The sequence below is a fragment of the Oncorhynchus mykiss genome, chromosome 4 (assembly GCF_013265735.2).
Source record: "Oncorhynchus mykiss isolate Arlee chromosome 4, USDA_OmykA_1.1, whole genome shotgun sequence".
NCBI classification, from domain to species: domain Eukaryota; kingdom Metazoa; phylum Chordata; class Actinopteri; order Salmoniformes; family Salmonidae; genus Oncorhynchus; species Oncorhynchus mykiss.
Window position 1 is genome coordinate 7,905,518 of NC_048568.1, and position 21,211 is coordinate 7,926,728.

General features: G+C 43.4%; 1 protein-coding gene across 2 annotated transcripts; it reads left to right on the top strand.

The window, feature by feature from the left end:
- The first annotated feature begins 4,908 nt into the window (after positions 1 to 4,908).
- LOC110522007 lies at positions 4,909 to 17,125 on the top strand. Of its 2 annotated transcripts, none has more exons than XM_036975544.1 (21): positions 4,909 to 5,024; positions 5,108 to 5,184; positions 9,127 to 9,222; positions 9,298 to 9,422; positions 9,642 to 9,785; positions 9,934 to 10,020; positions 10,103 to 10,264; positions 10,385 to 10,481; positions 10,704 to 10,921; positions 11,084 to 11,240; positions 11,489 to 11,697; positions 12,585 to 12,702; positions 12,837 to 13,039; positions 13,352 to 13,466; positions 13,627 to 13,796; positions 14,001 to 14,098; positions 14,175 to 14,305; positions 14,781 to 14,970; positions 16,532 to 16,670; positions 16,775 to 16,892; positions 16,972 to 17,125. In XM_036975544.1, the coding sequence occupies exons 1-21, from the start codon at positions 5,002 to 5,004 to the stop codon at positions 17,049 to 17,051; spliced, it is 2,757 nt and encodes a 918-aa protein (XP_036831439.1). In that variant the 5' UTR covers positions 4,909 to 5,001; the 3' UTR covers positions 17,052 to 17,125. The 2 variants fall into 2 exon arrangements, with proteins under 2 accessions (XP_036831439.1, XP_036831440.1); XM_036975545.1 differs by having other exon boundaries at positions 16,797 to 16,892.
- The last annotated feature ends 4,086 nt before the right edge of the window (positions 17,126 to 21,211 follow it).

The following is a 21,211-nucleotide window of genomic DNA, read 5'->3' on the forward strand; positions in this document are numbered from 1 at the left end:
ATGTTAATCGTGTTTTATTTTTTGTTCATTTATAAGTAATTTCCAAGTCTATATAATGTTCAAAAGGGGGGACCAATGGGTTCTGACTTCTAAACTTGAACATATGAAATATCCTTACTCATGTCACTGAGGGAGAGAGGGGAACGTAGAATGTTTACAATCTGTCAGAATATGTTATTGTTAGACATCAGGGATCCTACTGGAAGGAGAAGGGCCACAGTCTGGTAAAAGACAACAGGACAGCCGTGAGTTGGGGAGGAGTGAGGAATTTGGGCCGAGTTCAGGTCAGAGGAAGTGAGAAAGAACAGATATCACTAAAGTTCTGTCAGGCAACAGTGTACTGGCTGTTCAGATGTGTAAGGAGGATACTCAGCTTTCGGAGAAAGGGTTAAATACCAGTACTTGTGTGATTCCAGCACCTTACCTTGGCCTCCACCCCACACTTGCCATATTCATGTGGTCCCCCACACCTCGCACAACGTCTCTGCCCCTTACAGACGCTAGTTGCATGTCCCATGTGCTGACTTAAAGCACCAAAGCGGCGCTGGCACAAACTCTCTAACATAAAAGCTGATGAATCCTAGATGTACTCGTTTCGGAAGATTCCCTTCAAACTCTAACAGCAGTGTAGTACTCTCTACTCCACCCTCACTTTTCTTACATTCGCCTCACCTCAACCACTTTCCCCCCGGTCCCCTCCTTCTTAAAAACGTACAGGATCGGTGTCCCCCCACGGGACTGTTAAGCTGATGTAGGCTAATGTGGTTAACCTTTTTGGGATAGGTGGCAGCATTTTCACTTTTAGATGAATAGCGTGCCCAGAGTGAACTGCCTCCTACTCTGTCCCAGATGCTAATATATGCATTATTATTAGTATTGGATAGGAAACACTCTGAAGTTTCTAAAACTGTTTGAATGATGTCTGTGAGTATAACAGAACTCATATGGCAGGCGAAAACCTGAGAAAAATCCAACCACGAAGTGGGACATCTGAGGTTTGTAGTTTTCAAAGCTTGCCCTACCGAATACACATTGAGATGTGGATGAGGTTGCACTTCCTAGGGCTTCCACTAGATGTCAACCGTCTTTAGAAACTGCTTTGAGGATTCTACTATAAAAGAGGGGCTCATGAGACCTCTTTGAGTCAGTGGTCTGGCAGAGAGCCCCCCGACAGAGTTACCTCTCGTTCCAATGCTTTTCTGAAGACAAAGGAATTCTCCGGTTGAAACATTATTGATGTTTTATGTTAAAAACATCCTAAAGATTGATTCCATACATCGTTTGACATGTTTCTAATGGACTGTAACGGAACTTTGAGTTTTTGTCTGGACAAAATGCTCGCGCCTCATGAAGATGGATTACTGGGCTGAACACACTAACAACAAGTGGCTATTTGGACATAAATGGTGGAACTTTATGGAACAAATCAGTAATTTGTCGAACTGGGATTCCTTGGAGTGCCTTCTGATGAAGAGCATCAAAGGTAAGTGAATATATATGGTATTGTTTCTAACTTTGTTGATTCCAAAATGGCGGATATTCCTCTGGCTGTTTTGGGCTCTGAGCGCCGTTCTCAGATTATGCTTTTCCGTAAAGTTTTTTTGAAATCTGACACAGCGGTTGCATTAAGTAGAAGTCTATATTTAATTCTATGAATAACACCTGTATCTTTTATCAATGTTTATTATGAATATTTCTGCAAAATCACCGGATGTTTTGGAATCAAAACATTACTGCACGTAAGGCGCCAATGTAAACTGAGATGTTTGGATATTAATATGCACATTATCGAACAAAACATACATGTATTGTGTAACATGATGTCCAATGAGTGTCATCTGATGAAGATCATCAAAGGTTAGTGATTCATTTTATCTATATTTCTGATTTTTGTGACTCCTATCTTTGTCTGGAAAAATGGCTGTGTTTTTGTGACTTGGCTCTGACCTAACATAATCTTATGTTGTGCTTTAGCTGTAAAGCATTTTTAAATTGGACACGATGGATAGATTAACTTCTTAAGGAATAGGGGGCAGCATTTTCACTTTTGGATAAATAGCATGCCCAATTTCAACTTCCTGCTACTCATGCCAGGAATATAAGATATGCATATTATTAGTAGATTTGGATAGAAAACACTCTGAAGCTTCTAAAACTGTTTGAATCACGTCTGTGAGTGTAACAGAACTTATGTAGCAGGCAAAACCCCGAGGACTAATCGTTCAGATTTTTTATTTTTTTGGTCTCTGTCTGTGCACTGAGCTCTCATTGGGAAATGATATTTCTTAGGAACCTGTTTTCAGTTCCTACCGCTTCCACTGGATGTCACCAGTCTTTGGAATTTGGTTGAGGTTATTCAGTTGTGCAATGAACAAGTAGGCCATCTAGGGACTGCGTAACACTGTTGAGAGTGCTCAAGACGTGAAAAGTAGTATGGTTTGTTGTCTTCCTGTATAGAACACAGATAGACCCGTCTACAATTTGATCGATTATTAACGTTTAAAAATACCTAAAGTTGTATTACAAAAGTAGTTTGAAATATTTATGCAAAGTTTATCGGCAACCGTTGAAATATTTTGTAGTGACGTTGCGTTTTTTGGAAGCTGTTTTTTTCTGGATCAAACGCATCAAATAAATGGACATTTGGATATACAGTGGGGCAAAAAAGTATTTAGTCAGCCACCAATTGTGCAAGTTCTCCCACTTAAAAAGATGAGAGAGGCCTGTAATTTTCATCATAGGAACACTTCAACTATGACAGACAAAATGAGAAATAAAAAATCCAGAAAATCACATTGTAGGATTTTTAATTAATTTAGTTGCAAATTATGGTGGAAAATAAGTACTTGGTCACCTACAAACAAGCAAGATTTCTGGCTCTCACAGACCTGTAACGTTTTCTTTAAGAGGCTCCTCTGTCCTCCACTCATTACCTGTATTAATGGGACCTGTTTGAACTTGTTATCAGTATAAAAGACACCTGACCACAACCTCAAACAGTCACACTCCAAACTCCACTATGGCCAAGACCAAAGAGCTGTCAAAGGACACCAGAAAGAAAATTGTAGACCTGCACCAGGCTGGGAAGACTGAATCTGCAATAGGTAGGCAGCTTGGTTTGAAGAAATCAACTGTGGGAGCAATTATTAGGAAATGGAAGACATACAAGACCACTGATAATCTCCCTCGATCTGGGGCTCCACGCAAGATCTCACCCCGTGGGGTCAAAATGATTACAAGAACGGAGAGCAAAAATCCCAGAACCACATGGGGGGACCTAGTGAATGACCTGCAGAGAGCTGGGACCAAAGTAACAAAGCCTACCATCAGTAACACACTACGTCGCCAGGGACTCAAATCCTGCAGTGCCAGACGTGTCCCCCTGCTTAAAACCTCTACGGGATAGGTGTCCCTAAACCGGGACGGTTATTGCTAACGTGCACTAACGTGACTCGAATGATGTTGTATACAACAGCCAACATTTCGGGACATAGACATGTCTATTATTAGCAGAAAGCTTAAATGATTGTTAATCTAATTGCAGTGTCCAATTAACAGTAGCTATTACAGTGACAAAATACCATGCTATTGTTTGAGGAGAGTGCACAACAACAAAACACTTTTATAACAGCAACTGGTTTGATACATTCATCTCTGAAGGTAAATAATGTACTTACATTCAGTAATCTTGCTCTGAGTTGTCATACTGAGGGTCCCAGAGATAAAATGTAGCATAGTTGTGTTTGATAAAATACATTTTTATATTCAATTGTAGGAACTGGGGTCTACAGTTTGACCCCACTGCTGTCTCTGGCTCTACACCCACCCCGCCCGGCCATCTAGATGTGTGAAAGTTAGAGTATTAAGCTAATGATCCATCATGTATGACATTCATGGGAGTGTGTAAACTAAAAAATGTTATGACCATAGCATTTTTCTATGTTCTCTATAGTTAGATGTATCAACTGACCAATTTGAAAAGTCCTGGCAGACTTGATACGACATATTGTGCAGTAATGTAATTCTTCACTGGATCAGTCTGAAACTGATGGCCAAAATTGAAATAAATTACAACTGGACTACTATCTGAAAGTGTGGCCTTTCTCTTGCATTTGGAACAAAAAAAATCTGATTATTTTTTTTGGGGGGGAATGCATGTTTTTGTGTTTGTATTATCTTTTACCAGATCTAATGTGTTATTCTCCTACATTAATTTCACATTTACACAAACTACAAAGTGTTTCCTTTCAAATGGTATCAAGAAAATACATATAGTTGCTTCAGGCCCTGAGCTACAGGCAGTTAGATATGCGTATGTCATTTTAGGAGAAAATTGAAAAAAAAGGGTCCGATCCTTAATAACAGACTCAAACACAATCACGCAATAGGCTAAATACAGTTCGCTTCACAGCTTACCACCGGGAAAGACGACGTATTGTAGCAGCAAAATATGATGTGTTGCGGTGGTGCTTCTGGAGAATAGACAGACAGAATAGATAGGTAGGGAGCAGTGGAGGCTGGTGGGAGGAGCTATAGGAGGACGGGCTCATTGGAATGAATGGAATGGAATTAATGGAACGGAGTCAAACGTGGTTTCCATATGTTTGATGTGTTTGATACAGTTGAATGTGACATAAATTAGAATAATAAAAGGAATAATAAAAAAAAGCTAGATGGAATTAAAAACGTACATTTGCAGAAATATAAAGGGAAGGCTCTCAAACACATTTACTCTACATGACAGAGAAGCATGTCAGTTCTATGTAACACATTTCTTTCTGACCGTTCTGCCCTCTGATTACAGCTAACATGCTGTGAATGTGGGCTGTTAATTGCTAATGACTGTCACTTGCTGCCAGTGTGATTGGCTACCAGATAAAACACCTGGGGAGGGCCACATGCGACATCAATTACTGTGTTCCAGTGGTATAGTTTACAGCTGGGCTGTGCTTGGTTGTTTAACAGTGTTGGGCCACTTACAGGCCAAAGCTCCCTTTTTGCATGATGCATGTTTTTGAATGTTTGTAAGTCTTCTGAGCTTTTCTTATGCAGTGTACTTGTTACATCTGGAAATGTTAATGAGTTATATATTTTTGTATTATCTTAGTGTGACATGGATTTTGCTAGCTGTTGCAGTCGCTGGTCTGTTCCAGAGTCCTAGTTCCAAGCCCAGTTCACATCCAGGTTAGTGCTACCTAATTTATTTTTATTTAACCAGGTAGGCCAGTTGAGGATAAGTTCTCATTTAGAACTGCGACAAAAACAACAGTTGTACATAAATGTACAGTCAATAACACAATAGAAAAATATGTGTATATTTATTTTGCAAATGTAGGGAGGTAGGCAATAAATCGGCCATAGAGGTGAAGTAATTACAATTTAGCATGAATAACACTGGCATGATAGATGTGCAAGTAGAGATACTGGGGTGCAAGAGGGTAAGTAATGAGGGTGAGGTAGTTGGGTGTGCTGTTTACAGATTGGCTGTGTACATTGATTGGTAAGCTGCTCTGACAACTGATACTTAAAGTTGGAGGGAGCTGTAAGACTCCAGCTTCAGAGATTTTTACGATTTGTTCCAGTCAAGGATTGGAAGGATAGTCAGCCAACAAGAGCGTACAGGTTGCAGTGGTGGGTAGTGTGTATGGGGCTTTTGTGACAAAACCGGTGGCACTGTGATAGACTGCATCCAATTTGCTGAGTAGTGTTGGAGGCTATTTTGTAAATGATGTCGCTGAAGTCAAGGACTGGAAGGATATTCAGTTTTATGAGGGTATGTTTGGTGGCATGAGTGAAGGAGGCATTGTTGTGAAATAGGAATCTGATTCTAGATTTTAACTTTGGATTGGAGTTGCTTAATGTGAGTCTGGAAGGAGAGTAGTCTAACCTGACACCTAGGTAGTTGTCCACATATTCTAGGTCAGAACTGTCCAGAGTAGTGATGCTATTCGGGCGGGAAGGTGCGAGCAGAAATCTGAGCATGCAATTAGTTTTACTCTCATTTTAAAAGCAGTTGGATGCCACGGAAGGAGTGTTGTATGGCGTTGAAGCTCGTTTGGAGGTTTGTTAGCACAGTGTCCAAAGAAGGGCCAGAAGTATACAGAATGGTGTCATCGGCGTAGAGGTGGATTAGAGAATCACCAGCAGCAAGGGCGATATCATTGCTATATACAGAAAAAAAGAGTTGTCCTGAACTGAACCCTGTGAAACCCCCAGAGACTGCCAGAGGTCCGGACAACAGGCCCTCAGATTTGACACTTAACTCTATCTGAGAAGTAGTTGGTGAGGCAGTCATTTGAGAGCTATTGAGTCTGCCAATAAGAATGCGGTGATTGACAGAGTCGAAATTCTTGGCCAGGTTGATGAATACGGCCGCACAGTATTGTCTTTATTTGATGGCGGTTATGATATCGTTTAGGACCTTGAGCATGGCTGAGGTGCACCCATGACCAGCTTGGAAACCAGTTTGCATAGTGAAGGGACTGTGGGATTTGAAATTGTTGGTGATCTGTTTGTTAACTTGGCTTTTGATTTTGATTTTTTTTTTGAAAGGCAGGACCGGATAGATATAGGTCTATAACAGTTTTGGTCGAGTGTCTCCACCTTTTAAGAGGGGGATGACCGCGGCAGCGTTCCAAACTTTGGGGATCTCATACGATACCAAGGAGGTTGAATAGGGGCTGCAAAAATGTTGGCAGATAATTTGAGGTCCATATTGTTTTGCCCAGCTGATTTGCAGCTCTTTCATAATTTTGGGTGAAGGAGAAATGGGTGGGGGTTTGGGCAGGGTGCTGAGGTGTTGGCCGGGGTAGGGGTTGCCAGGTGGAAAGAATGGCCAGCTGTAGAAAAATGCATATTGAAATTATCAATAATCGTAGCTTTATCAGTGGTGAGTGTTTCCTATCCTCAGTGCAGTGGGCAGCTGGGAGGAGGTGCTCTTATTCTCCATTGACCTTAGTGTCCCAGATCTTTTTGGAGATAGTGCTACAAGGAGCACATTTTTGTTTGAAAACGCTAGCCTTAGCGTTTCTAACCGACTGAGTATATTGGTTCCTGACTTCCCTGAAAAGTTGCATATCGTGGGGGCTATGCGACGCTAGACCCCCCCCCCCCCCAGTTAAGTCTGGGGTGAACTAAGGGTTATATCGGGTCTTAGTTCTATATATTTTTAGAATGGGGCATGCTTATTTAAGATGGTGAGGAAAGCACTTTTGAAGAGCGCCCAGGCATCCTCCACTGACGGGATGAGGTCAATATCCTTCCAGGATACCTGGGCCAGGTCAATTAGAAAGGCCTGCTCGCTGAAGTGTTTTAGGGAGTGTTTGACAGTGAGGGGTTTTTGTTTGACTGTGGACCCACTACGGGCAATGAGGCAGTGATCACTGAGATCCTGGTTGAAGACAGCAGAGGTGTATTTAGAGGGCAAGTTGGTAAGGATTATATCTGAGTGTTCCCGTGTTCACGGGTTTGGGTTTGTACTTGGTAGGTTCATTGATCATTTGTGAGATTGAGGGCATCTAGCTTAGATTGTAGGATGGCTGGGATGTTAAGCATGTCCCAGCTAAGGTCACCTAACCGTACAAACTCTGAAGATAGATGGGGTGTCCAGGGACCAGCTTCGGGCTGAAGGGGGTCTAACAAGCAGTGAGAAACTTGTTTCTGGAAAGGTGTTTTTTTAAGTAGAAGCTTGACTTATTTGGGCACAGACCTGGATAGCCTGCATAGTTCTGTCATGCTAGCTCTGTAGTAGATTGCAACTCTGCTCCCTTTGGCAGTTCTATCTTGTCGGAAATGCTATAGTTAGGGATGGTCATTGGTGGCCTTCCTAAGCCAGGATTCAGAAACGGCTAGGACATACGGGTTGGCGGAGTGTGCTAAAGCAGTGAATAAATCAACTTGAGGCTTCTAAAGTTAACATGCATGAAACAATGCTTTTACGGTTACAGAAGTCAACCAATGAGAGCGCCTGGGGAATGGGAGTGATGCTGGGAGCTGCAGGGCCTTCTTGGTTAACCTCTACATCACCGGAGGAGTAGGATAAAATGATGGCTGAAGGCCAAAATAACTGGTCGTCTAGTGCTTTCGGAACAGAGTAAAAGGAGCAGATTTCTAGGTGTGGTAGAATAGATTCAAGGCATAATGTACCGACAAGGGTGTGGTAGGATGCGAGTATAGTGGAGGTAAGCCTAGTCATTGAGTGACGATGAGAGGTTTTGTCTCTAGATGCTCCTTTTAAGCCAGGTGAGGTCACTGCATGTGTGGGGGGTGGAACAAAAGGGCTAGCTAAGGCATATTGAGCAGGGCTGGAGGCTCTCCAGTGAAGTAAGACTAACCAAAACAGCAGTAGACAAGCCATCTTGAAAATAGGGAGAGGTATGTGTAGCCGAGTGATCGTAGGGTCCAGTGAGTAACTAGGTGACCTGGAGGCATGGCAATTTCAGACAGCTAGCAGATGGGCCTCGGATGTCGCAACGGGAGAGTCTGAAGTAACCCCCTCGGCCGGTTACATCGGCAGACCAGTCGTGATGGATTGGCGGCGTTCCGTGTCGGCAGCAAATGGTCCAAGTCAATTGGCAAAATTTATTGAACCCCAGGAATTGTCTGGATCTCTTCGGCTAGCCGGGATATTCGATAGCTCGAGGCTAAGTGTCGCTTGCTTCAGGACAGACGTTAGCCAGGAGTAGCCACTCGGATAGCAGCTAGCTAGCTGTGATGATCCAGAGTAAAAGTTCAGCTTGCAGTAGGAATCCGTAGATGTAGTAGAGAAAAAGCAGTCTGATATGCTCTGGTTTGATATTGAGTGATGTCTGAGTCAATGGTGATGACCGCTAGCAGTGGCTGACTACTAGCCGTTAGCTGGCTAGCTTCTGAACGGGGTTCCATTTCTCAAGTATAAAAAAAATATTAGATCCATACCACATTGGGTGAGATGGGTTGCAGGAGAGCATGTTCAGTCTGTAGATTGAGATTCAAAATATATGCGAAGAAAAAATGAGACATGGGACAAGACAGAACATATCTGACTGCTACCCCAAAAGATCTAAGTTGTATAATTTTTGCCTGTACTGCATCTGTACCTACTTAACACTGATCAATATGACTTACTGGCACCTTCTCTCCAAACAGATGGCGGTTTGAGGTCTGAGTGCCTTTGGAATATCATGAGGCTAACATTGGACGAAGCTCTGGCTGTGGGGAGCCAGCTAGAAATTGCTGCCATCAGTGAGTAGATTCTCCATGTTTATGTGAACGTTACACTCAAATCTGCTCTGCTCTTATCCACCACTGTGCTTTCAGATGGCACTGACATTATACCGTTGTCGCCCACCTTGGCTGCCCAGTGTGGATACAGCATGGACTCTGACCCTTGGGGGAATACAAAAGTCTTTGTGTCCTTGTTGGGCTGTTATGTTGACAACCAGGTAAATCTTAAAGGGACATTGAAGTTCACAAATGACAACTTGAGGGGGTTTCTTGATCTGGTGTCTGTTTTAACTCCTTGAATCACTAATGCGTATTCATTTAGGAAAAATGTCAAAAGCTCTTGCAGCACTACCAGCGTTCTAGGTATTCAACCCCTGTTTCAGCCAGTTATGTTTAGTGCGTAATGAACTTGACCCAGTACTAAATTTGTTCCATAGGCGGATGAGACATTTAACCTTGGCCTGCGATTCCAAATGTATGGCGATGGCCTGTCAAAGAAGGTCCAGCGTGACGTGACCGAGACATGCAGCTACTCCCGCTGGGCGTCCCGGGAAATTCTCTGTGACAGGAACTACATGGAGGTGAGGCAATCCTGATCATCCCTAGATTTTCAGGTGGCCATATCAATACATGGCTTTACAGTACATTTGGATCCTGGGGGGTGCTGGCAGGCAATGGTTGGGTTTAGAATTTACTGAGCACGCTTTGAAGACTTGCTCTGTCCCTCAGGTGTCAACCCTCATGGTCACTCCAGAAGTCCCAGTCACCATGGATGGCCAGAAAGTTCAAGAGACCTGGCAGGATGCCATCCCCGACGTATGTCTCATGAATAGGTTTAGTTTTTATACAGCTGGCAAGAATGACTTGTCTGAACTGAGTTGCTATTTTCCCTTGACAGGCCGTTGCGCCAAACAGCATCTGGAAGATGACATTTCACACCCCTGACTCGAAGGTCATGGTGCTGAAGGATGCTCACCGAGCTGGTTACGGTGCAATGACTACCCCAACAAGACTGGTGTTGCGAAGCCCCTACAACATGCCGGAGACCTACGCTGAAGAAGTGAGCCTCTGCCCAAGCATCTTCTGCATCCTGGTGTATCACTTCCCTGTTAGCATGGCAGACATTTATTGGCTAGAATATGCCTGTCATGTAGGAGGATAATTTTCCTTCTCTCCCCAGGTGGCAGGAGTTCCCATGGAGGTCTTCAGTGTGTCCACTTACTACAAGCAGGTTCGCAGGCTGGCCATCATAGTTGCAGCTGCTGCCTGTCCTACAGGTATGTGTATATGCTGTTTAAATGGGACTCTCACTATGTTTTCATTCCTGCTTGGAGTACTGCTGTAGCATAGGGGTTTTGTCCCAGCTTCATGTATCACACCTGACTAAACTGATTGGTGAACTCCCTGGATTGGCAGGTTCGCCACTGAGCTGGGGCAACTTAGCATTGAGGATCACTAATCGATGTGCCTATGGAACTGCTCATTTTCTTCCTCTGCAGGTGGCTTGGTCTTCACTGATGAGGTGATCACCTGGTACGTGCCTCGCCGCATCCCCCCGCTGATCTCTAGCGCCTTCAAGATCCTGGAGACTCACATGGGCATCGATGGCCAGAGGTTGGACAAAACCATGATGGCCATCAGACGCTACAAGCTGTCAATCACAGAGTCTCATGTTGTCATTGAGCTTCCTGTGGGGTCACCTGATGGCTACTACAAGGTCTGACATGACTTACATTTTCATTACGGCACAACTAATAATTTGCAATGGTTAATTAGCATTTTGGACTAGTCCCTTTTCATCTGTTTGGTGCCCACTGAACACAACCCTCTTAAGATTACATTATTTACCTGATTTGTAATTACCTCATTCTGAGTGCAGAGTCACGCCCCAGATTATTCATACCACATAACCTACACTGTTGAACCCATGCTTGAGTTGCTGTGGAGGGCAGAAGACACACAGGCTGACACGCGATATAAAGTCCTCTTTCCCATCACTACCCCTCTGATGCCCAGACCTCCACATGTTACTGAAAGTAAGTCTGCTTCACTTGTAGTAAAGGCAGGCTGTATAGTGCTAAACTGTTTCCCAATGTCTAGTCTAAACAGGTGCTGGCCCAAGTAGGAAGTCATAGCTTGCTGGTCCCTAATACAAAAATGACACTGATGTAGAATATGGCATGTTGGCTCTAATTCTATTACTCTCTGCAATGTTTTGTGCATTAACACACCCCATTAAACTTAGCTGTTTAACCCATGTTGGCCTCTACCCGTTGTCTTCTAGACAGAGTTCCTGAGCAGAAGGTGTTCAACGTCCTCTTAGGGACCTTCCTCCATGATGTGTCGCTGCTGAACATTACTTTCACTACTGGGGTGCTGACTGTCACGGAGTGCAATGCCAGAGGCTTTGACTTTCAGGAGCACCGCTTCGCCAACAGCTCAAAGACCTTCTCGCTACAAGTGCCCTTCTCGGATGAAGTTGTCCTGAAACATGTAAGTCCCTTTGGTCAAATCGATTGTAGAATGTTGTAAATATATTTATGCCAGTATAAGTCTCGTAAAGTAACATTTTGGGATTTTCAGTTTAGAGTACTTGAAAAGATAAAAATCCAATTTTATTTGTCACATACACATGGTTAGCAGATGTTAATGCGAGTGTAGCAAAATGCTTGTGCTTCTAGTTCTGACAATGCAGTAATAACCAACGAGTAATCTAGCTAACAATTCCAAAACGACTACCTTATACACACAAGTGTAAAGGGATAAAGAATATGTACATAAAGATATATGAATGAGTGATGGTACAGAGCAGCATAGGCAAGATGCAGTAGATGCTATCGAGTACAGTATATACATATGAGATGAGTATGTAAACAAAGTGGCTAGTGATGCATGTATCACATAAAGATGCAGTAGTAGATATAGAGTACAGTATATACATATACATGAGAGAAATAATGTATGTAAACATTATATTAAGTAGCATTGTTTAAAGTGGCTAGTGATATATTTTACATCAATTCCCATTATTAAAGTGGCTGGAGTTGAGTCAGTGTGTTGGCAGCAGCCACTCAATGTTAGTGGTGGCTGTTTAACAGTCTGATGGCCTTGAGATAGAAGCTGTTTTTCAGTCTCTCGGTCCCAGCTTTGATGCACCTGTACTGACCTCGCCTTCTGGATGATAGCGGGGTGAACAGGCAGTGGCTCGGGTGGTTGTTGTCCTTGATGATCTTTATGGCTTTCCTGTGACATCGGGTGGTGTAGGTGTCCTGGAGGGCAGGTAGTTTGCCCCCGGTGATGCGTTGTGCAGACCTGACATGCAGAACACTACCAACATGTAATGCTGTTCTTTTTTTCTTTTTTTCTTCCACAATCTGCAGAACCCTAATCCCTTGACAACTGTCTACTTCCTCCCTCTGGTCTTCGGTCTGCTCATCCTGCCTGAACAAATCCCATTCCCCCACCCTGCAGAGCTGGAGGCCTCCCTGGAAGATGTTGGTAAGGCCACTTGGGTTAAATCTCCTCTAGCTCCCTTCAGTAGAATGACTCAAGGATGTTGGGCATCATATTACATGCACCCAGCCAGGTGCTTCAGATCATGACAGAACTGAATTTAAGCTTTACCCCTTTAGTTCTTCCCACGACCACTGGATTCTGTGACCAGGACAATTTCTACATTTCTGTCAAATATGGGAGCCAAGGGGATAACTTCCAGATCATGATGCTTCATGCTGGTTCATGGAGGGAGCTAGACACTGAGCTGTATAGTCTCACTGACAACAACACTCACGTCAGTATCGTAGTGCCGTACACCGCTCCTGATACAGTTTTTGAGGTATGAGGTGTCTGCTCATGTTTACTTGTAGCTCTAATACCACTACACTACCCTTGCAAGCCAAACTTGTGTAACAATGGTGACGCATGTGGATCAGCTAACTTTTTATTGCACTACCTAACAAGCCAGGGGTTGTCAGACTTTTGTCCCCGTTTCCGGATTTGTACATTTCCACGTTGTCTTAATGTAACATGTTTTGAAGTTTAGCTTACTTGGTGCCAATTAGCAGTGACTGTTCCTGACCATCAGTTTAATCTTGTCCAGCTGCTAAATCGTACTTGCCTACCTCTGAATGATTTTTTTTATTTTAAGGCGGTGCAGTCTGACTCTATCAGAGCCAGAGTAGACTTGTTGCTCTTGGAGACCCCTAACATGTGGCAACTCAACGACCTCTCGCTTGCCTGCAACTTCCCCTTGACCATGACTGGTTTGTTTTCAATTTTAAGTCAAATGCTTTATACTTGACTAAGACTATTGGAAAGCTTAAGAGCTGATTTTTAAATAATACAAGAACAGCATGTTGACTTGAGTAAGGGTGCACTACCTTTTCTACACTTGCTTTGTTGAACACTTTGCTTTTATTTCAGAGTGCTACCCCAATGGCACAGTGACTGCACTGGCAGTGAAGGTGGAATCTGTTCGCAACCTAAACCCCAAATACCTGACCTTGAGTGACCAGTCATGTAAACCGGTCTTCAGCAATGACCGCTTTGCTTTCTTCTCCTTCAACCTCAACTCCTGTGGCACCACCAGAACAGTGAGACTGTTTCTGGGCCCATAGTTGTAAAGTGTCTCAGATTAGGAGTGCTGAGCTGTGACCCAGTTTCTAATTGCAGGGGGTATTTGCACCTATGTTAGCACTCCTGCGCTGACACAGGCCCAGTTGTCTAGACTTTACCTTTCTGTACTGTACATGTACTGATAAGTTTGCAGCTCTAATAGGCCTCCCCTCTCTTTGTAGTTCTTCGACAATGTCATGGTGTACGAGAATGAAATCGCCATGCACCACAGCATGGGCAAACATCAAAGTAGGAAAGGTCTAATCAATCCAGACTATCGGTAAGAATGTGCCACTATGTTGTGACCACCCCTCAGTCATATGCATATCCCTCACTGGTTTGACTGATTCTTTCAGGCACACAGTCTCCTGCTACTACCTGGTCAACGACACTGAGACCATGGCATTCCGTACTAGGCCAAGGAACAGCGACCCCAAGGCTGATCCTGGAGTGGGACAACTAGTGGTCCAAATGAGACTAGCCCAGGGTAAAACTAGACTAGTTTGGGTGCAACCCTGTCCCAATATGGGTGTTCTATTCACTGAATGTTGAGGTTACATTTTTACCTTAAACCTCAACTTAAGTAGGCTCAATTTTTCCAACCATAGATGTCTTAACAAATCTTATGGCTGTGGGGGTAGAAGCTGTTAAGTTTCCCCATTCCCTGAAAGTGATGTTAATGAATTATCAAAAATATTTTTACATCTAATCACATGGCTACCCTGACTTTTTGCACCCCCCACACTTTAATAACTCTACCTACTTGTACATATTACATCGACTAACCGGTGCCCCTGTACATTGACTCTGTACCGGTTTATAGCCTAGCTGCTATTTTACTGCTTTTCTTTAATTATTTGGTACTTTTATTTATTTTGTAGTTATTTTTAAAACTGCATTTTAAGTATTTGCAAGGTCTACACCTCTTGGCTCATGTGATATTTCTATTTATCTGTTTTCAGAGGTGTCTTATGACATATTCTACCAAACCGAGGACTACCCAGTGGTGAAGTACTTGCAACAGCCTCTGTATTTTGAAGTGGAGCTGATGCGGTCTACTGACCCTCGGATTGCACTGGTCTTGGAGAACTGCTGGGCAACTCTACATGAGGACAGGACCACTCTACCTAGCTGGGACCTCATTGTGGACCGGTAGCTAGCATGACTTTTGATATACAAACTGAGACTTGTCTTGGGCAGGATAACCAAGTGACATGACTAGGGTTGCAGTTACTAGGATTTAAACATTAAGGGTCTACTTGTCTTAATTTCTTGTTGCCAGCAGTTTGCTTGTCTGCACACTGGGCAAAAAAAGTTAACGTCCCATTTTCAGGACCCTGTCTTTCAAAGAATTTGTAAAAATCCAAATAACTTCACAGATCATCATTGCAAAGGGTTTAAACACTTTCCCCTGCTTGTTCATTGAACCCTAAACAATTAGTGAACATGCACCAGTGGAAGGGTTAAGACGCTTACAAATGTTAGACAATTAAGGTGACCATTATGAAAATGTTGGCCACTAGAGGCCTTTCTACTGACTCTGGAAAAACACCAAGAAAGATTCCCAGGGTCCCTGCTCATCTGCGTGAACGTGCCTTAGGCGTGCTGCAAGGAGGCATGAGGACTGCAAACATGGCCAGGGCAATAAATTGCGACATCCGTACTGTGAGATGCCTAAGACGGCGCTACAGGACAGACAGCTGAACGTCCTCACAGTGGCAGACCATGTGTAACACCTGCACAGGATTTGTACATCCGACCATCACACCTGCGGGACAGGATGGCAACCACTGCCCGAGTTACACCAAGAAAGCACAATCCCTCCATCAGTGTTCGCAGGAGGCTGAGAGAGGCTGGACTGAGGGCTTGTACGTCTGTAAGGCAGGTCCTCACCAGACATCACCGGCAACAACGTCGCCTATAGGTGCAAACCCACCATCGCTGGATAAGAGGTCTGGCAAAGGGTGCTCTTCACTGCCGAGTTGCGGTTTTGTCTCACCAGGGGTGATGGTCAGATTTGCGTTTGTCACCGGAATGAGCATTACACTGAGGACTGTACTCTGGAGCGGGATAGATTTGACGGTGGAGGGTCCGTCATGGTCTGGGGCGGTGTGTCACAGCATCATCAGACTGAGCTTGTGAGATTGCCTACAATGACGTCAACGCTGTGTATTACAGGGAAGACATCCTCCTCCCTCATGTGGTACCCTGACATGACCATGCCATACTGCTCGTTCTGTGTGTGATTTCCTGCAAGACAGGAATGTCAGTTCTGCCATTGCCAGCAATGAGGATGGATCCCATTGAGAACGTCTGGGACCTGTTGGCTCGGCTTTAAGGACACGCTACTCCATTTCTGTTAATCGCATGTCTGGAACTTGTTCAGTTTGTCTCGGTTGTTGAATCTTATGTTCATACAAATATTTACATGTTAATTTTGCTGAAAATAAATGCAGTTGACAGTGAGGACATTTCTTTTGTTTTATATGAACCTGACAACTCACCCTGAATTCTTGCTGCTATATCAATCTCCATTCATTGTGGGGGATGGCCTATGGCAGGAGTGATGTGGATGGGTAGCCAGGCTAAAAATGATTAGAACCCAGGTTCAGTCACTACACACCAAACAGGGAGAGACTACTTGAACTTAACCAAGAAATTGGTGTTCTGTTGCCTAACATTTAAAGCAAATGTATTCTCTTTCTGCCCTCAGTTGTGAGAATCTTGATGACCGCTACATAGTCTTCTATCCAGTTGTTGCAGACGCCAGGGTTCATATACCCGCTCACGTCAAACGCTTCTCAGTCAAGATGTTCACCTTCACCACGGATGAGACAGTCCTGAAAGAACAAGTAATTTAGACCAGTTGCTCTGAAGGGCCTACGTTCTTTGTGACGCTAGCTTGAGTCATAAAAAAAATATATATATATATATAAACGCTGACTCCTCTCCATAGATCTTTGTTCATTGTGATGCAGACCTCTGCGACACCACCAAACCTGATGGCATCTGCTCTGGCCAGTGTGCAAGCCCCCTTAGGAACGCAAAGCCTCTCAAACCAACGGGCTCAAGAGGTATGTTCATAAGTTTTCCCCCCCACATTAGTATGAACTTCGTCCTGTCCTCCTGACCCTTTGTATGATCTTGTTCTAGGTCGCAGAGCTGCAGACATCAGCCAGCATCGGATCTCATCTGGACCTATTATTCTGTCTGACTCATCCAACTTTGTTTAGAAAATAAGTGTTCCATTTATTTGTTTATGCTTCATTGTACAATTTTAAATAAATTCCGATTGGTTTAGTCAGCACCTTCAGAACTCATTTCTTTCAAACTCTAACGTGGTGCTGAATAATGAGCTAGCTAGTCCAGGGATGACTTGACAAATGGTGTGCCCCCTCAACAGAAGTTGTTGGAACACTGACACTTGGTCATGGCAGTGAAGCTATTTTTCAATAAAGTAATACAATTGTATTAACATTTTAACATTGGTTCAACCCTTTCCAACATTTCAGGACCAGTGCTAACACTGACACAATACCTAAATATTCTAATAACTAAGACTTGACAGTCTTGGTGACCCAGGTACAGGCCTTCTCCCATGCACTGTAAGGCTTTGTCTCAGTGGTGCACAACAGTATTCCCACTGGAAGTAGGAGGGTTGCCCCTTTCACATTGCCAATGCATCCTGTGACAAACTAACCAGGGGAATGAAGTGTGTACATTTCCCATTGGCTTCTGACATTATGCCAAATATTTGACAACTTTCTCTTGCAATGTAAATCCCTTGCTACTTAAATTTCCAGGTGTTTTTAAAGGGGCACTGCACCTGTTGACTTTGCTTTTTTGGGGGGGGGGGGGCTTGCTCCTGCAGAATTGCTGGCAGAAGCCAAATCTGAGTTGGCTTGGCAAGTACACACCAGTCAAACCTTGCCTACAGCTGCTTCCTCCTACTCAAACCTGCAGGTTGAGTTCAGTTACTACAGCTGTATGAGATTCCGGCGGAAGCTTTGACTAGGTCAGTAGCGTAATGTAAATGCAGTTGCTGAATTTTAAACCCTTTTACCTACCTCTGGACCAGGTCTCTTAGAGAAAAAAAGGTGACAGCAGGTTGGAACAATGAGAAAAATCACAACTTTGAATTGGATGGGAAAGCATCCAACAAGTGCTCAGCATATGTGGAATCTCCTTCAAGACTGTTGGAAAAGCATTTCAGGTGAAGCTGGATGACTGGCAACGCTGTCAAGGCAAAGGGTGGCTACTTTGAAGAATCTCAAATATAAAATATATTTTGATTTGTTTACTTGGTTACTACATGATTCCACGTTATTTCACAGTTTCATATTTTCTACAATGTAGAAAATAGTCAAAGAAACCCTTGAATGAGTAGGTGTGTCATGTTTTGACTGGTACTGTATATATTTTTTTTGATAACGAGAAAAGGAAAAACTTCTAAATTATAAAGATGTTCCTAATTTAACACATGGTGTGTGTATAGTGGAGTTTCACAATGGGAGCCAAAAATAAATTCAGAGTATAATTCACTAACAAAAATGTACATCCCTCATCTGCACAAAATTGAAAGCTCTCTCACAACCCCTGCTTACAGACACATTGGTTCTGGGATATGCAACCATTTCCTTACATAACGCCACACTCTCCCAAACACCAAAAACACACGCCACACCTATCACAATATATCCACACATACCCACATACTGTGTCTACTGTAATTTTATTTCCATGTTGAATTCGTACTTTTGTGTTCCAATTAGTTATATTTGAAGATCGCTTTTCTATTTTATTTTTTTGTATTATTGCAATCCCTACCATGGCAAGTAATTTTGTGTTCCATTCTATCCAAGATGGCTTAGCAGTCAGACGTCTTTGTCCTGTCGTGTCCCTTGTATATATTGTTTTACATATTTTTCGTCGCATACCCTTTAAAATATTTTGCTAAACCTCAACATCTAAATACTCTCCTGCAACCCGCCTCACCCAATGTGGCGTGGATCTTTTTTCCCTAAAGTATTTATATTTACTTCGGATCCGGAATCCCTCAACTGAAGCTAGCCAGCTAACTACCAGTCAGCAAACCATTGCCAGCGGTCATCAGCTAACCTTCAGCTCGGAAAGCTCTCGTCAGGTCGAACAACGTGACTCTAACCAGAGCATAACGGACCTGTTATTTTTATCCCCGGATTCCTACCGCAAACTGAACATTTTCATCTGGATCTTCACAACTAGCTAACCGTAATCAAGGATGACTACTCCTGACTAGCATTTCCATCCCAGAGCAAGCACCAATTAGCTTGAAGCTAGCCCGGCCAGGGCTCCTGTGCTACAATATCCGGACCCCTTCTACAGCCGGTACGGGGCATGGAACCCCGCAGATCCACTACGACCGGAATACCGACATAATCTGCCCGAGGACTCCAACAGGCCCCTCAGGCGCGACGCCCGCTGAAGGCCCATTATGCTAACCAGCTAGGCCTGCTAGCTACCTAGAGCTACCTGGAACCCTACTAATTCCACGACTGGTCTATCGATGTCACCGCTCGAAGAGGCAAAAACAGACTTACCCCCATCGCGACGTCCCCCAAAGGCTAACTATCTAGCCCCTGCTATCTGCTTGCTTGCTAAGCCGGTCTGCTAACTGCTAGCTTGCCGGGCCCGGTCTGCTAACTGATAGCTTGCCTGCCCGGTCTGCTAACTGCTAGCCCTTGCTAACTGCTTGCTTGCTAACCCGGTCTGCTAACTGCTAGCCCCTGCTAACTGCTTGCTAACCCGGCCTGCTAACTGCTAGCTTACCTGCCCGGGCTGTAACTGCTAGCCCATGCTAACTGCTTTTCTTGCTAACCCGGCCTGCTAACTGCTAGCTTGTTTAGCCCCGGCCTACTAACTGTTAGCTTGTTAGCCTGCTAACTGTCTGAATCGCCGTGTCCCCAGCCAGCCCAACCACTCACTGGACCCATATGTTCACTTGGCTACGCATGCCTCTCTCTAATATCAATATGCCTTGTCCATTACTGTCCTGGTTAGTGATTACTGTCTTATTTCACTGTAGAGCCTCTAGCCCAGCTCAATATGCCTTAACCAACCATGTTGTTCCAAGTCTCTCAAGTCCCAAGTCTCTCACTGTTGCCGCTTGCAATAGACCTCCCTCTGCCCCCAGCTGTGCCCTCGATACCATATGTGAATTGATTGCCCCCCATCTATCTTCTGAGCTCGTGCTACTAGGTGACCTAAACTGGGACATGCTTAACCTTTTGCGTGTAGGGGGCAGTATTTTAGTTTTTGTCAAAAAAAATGTATCCATTTGAAACGGCCTATTTCTCAGCCCCAGAAACTAGAATATGCATATAATTGTCAGATTAAGATAGAAAACACTCACTGTTATACACACAGCCAGTGAAATTGCAGGGTGCCAAATTCAAAACAACAGAAATCCCATAATTAAAATTCCTCAAACAAACAAGTATTATCCACCATTTTAAAGATAAACTACATGTAAATCCAACCACAGTGTCCGATTTCAAAAAGGCTTTACTGCGAAAGCACACCATGCGATTATGTTAGTTCAGCACCTAGTCACAGAAAACCATACAGCCATTTTCCAACCAAGGACAGTGCTCACAAGTCAGAAATTGCGATGAAATGAATCACTAACCTTTGATTATCGTCATCAGGTGGCACTCATAGGACTTCATGTTACACAATACATGTATGTTTTGTTTGATAAAGTTCATATTTATATCCAAAAATCTCAGTTTACATTGGCGCTTTATGTTTAGAAATGCATTGTCTCAAACAAACATCCGGTGAAAGTGCAAAGAGCCACACCAAATTACAGAAATACTCATAAACACTGATAAATGATAAAAGTGTTTAACATGCGAATAAAGATAAACTTCTGCTTAATGCAACCGCTGTGTCAGATTTCAAAAAATCTTTACGGCGAAATCACACTTTGCGATTATGTTAGTCCACAGAAACCCATACAGCCATTTTCCAAGGAGAGTGTCACAAAAGTCAGAAATAGCATTAAAATTAATCACTTACCTTGGATGATCTTCATCTGGTAGCACTCCCAGTTCTCCATGTAAGACAATAAATGTTTGTTTTGTTCGATAATGTCCCTCTTTATGACCAAAAACTATATTTTTGTTTGTGCGTTTTGTCCAGTAATCCTAATGCTTAAGTCCAGACGAAAAGTTTTTAAAAAGTACAATTAAAGTTAGTAGAAACATGCCAAACAATGTTCAAAATCCATCCTCCGGTTGTTTTTGTCATAAATAATCAATAATATTTCAACCGGACAAAAGCTTTGTCAATAGGAAAGCAGAAACAAGAAAGGTGCGTTCCCGATCAAATCGAATCAAATCAAATCTAATTT

Coding starts and splice junctions, on each gene's coding strand:
- LOC110522007 (XM_036975544.1), top strand. CDS start 5,002: ATGATGCATGTTTTTGAATGTTT. Junction 13,467..13,626: donor CTTCCCCTTGACCATGACTG/GTTTGTTTTCAA, acceptor CTTTTATTTCAG/AGTGCTACCCCAATGGCACA. Junction 16,671..16,774: donor AGACAGTCCTGAAAGAACAA/GTAATTTAGACC, acceptor TCCTCTCCATAG/ATCTTTGTTCATTGTGATGC.